Here is a 403-nt window from a genome sequence, read left to right as displayed (position 1 = left end):
CTGCATCTGCATCTTCATCTGCTGCATCTTCATCTGCTGCATCTTCATCTCCTGCTGCTGCTGCTGCTGCTGCTGCTGCTGCTGCTGCTGTGTATATTTCAGGTTATATTTTTGGCTCCTGCGCAGCTGTTTGGTGTCTCGTTGGGGATGGTAGTGAACAGGTGTCTCCCCCCCTGGCTGTTGGTTGTTTTTCTTGTTTTTGTTTTGTCGGTGGCGGTGACGCAGACATGGAGACAGTATAAAAGACTCAGCAGACAGAGGAGACAGCAGCAGCAGCAGCAGCAGCAGCAGCAGCAGCTGCAGCAGCTGCAGCAGGAAGAGCAGCAGCAAATGCAGATGCTCTTCTCCTCCACTGTGTCACCCTCGTGCCGCTCCTCAGCTGTATCTCCAGCAGCAGATACAG

General features: G+C 53.6%; 1 protein-coding gene across 1 annotated transcript in view; it reads right to left on the bottom strand.

Moving 5' to 3' along the window:
* Positions 1–403, bottom strand: part of EMH_0083410 (uncharacterized protein) — a gene marked incomplete at both ends in the record, with an annotated part of 2,950 nt that overhangs the window by 789 nt on the left and 1,758 nt on the right. Inside the window, 2 exons of the mRNA XM_013500638.1 lie at positions 3–87; positions 362–403. Coding sequence (XP_013356092.1) covers positions 3–87; positions 362–403 — 127 coding nt within the window. The remainder of the gene's footprint in view (positions 1–2; positions 88–361) is intronic.

This window comes from Eimeria mitis, genomic scaffold (assembly GCF_000499745.2).
Source record: "Eimeria mitis Houghton genomic scaffold, Emh_scaff5664, whole genome shotgun sequence".
Lineage (NCBI taxonomy): Eukaryota > Apicomplexa > Conoidasida > Eucoccidiorida > Eimeriidae > Eimeria > Eimeria mitis.
Note: the sequence above shows the minus strand (reverse complement) of the source record. Positions and strands in the feature narration are given on the sequence as shown.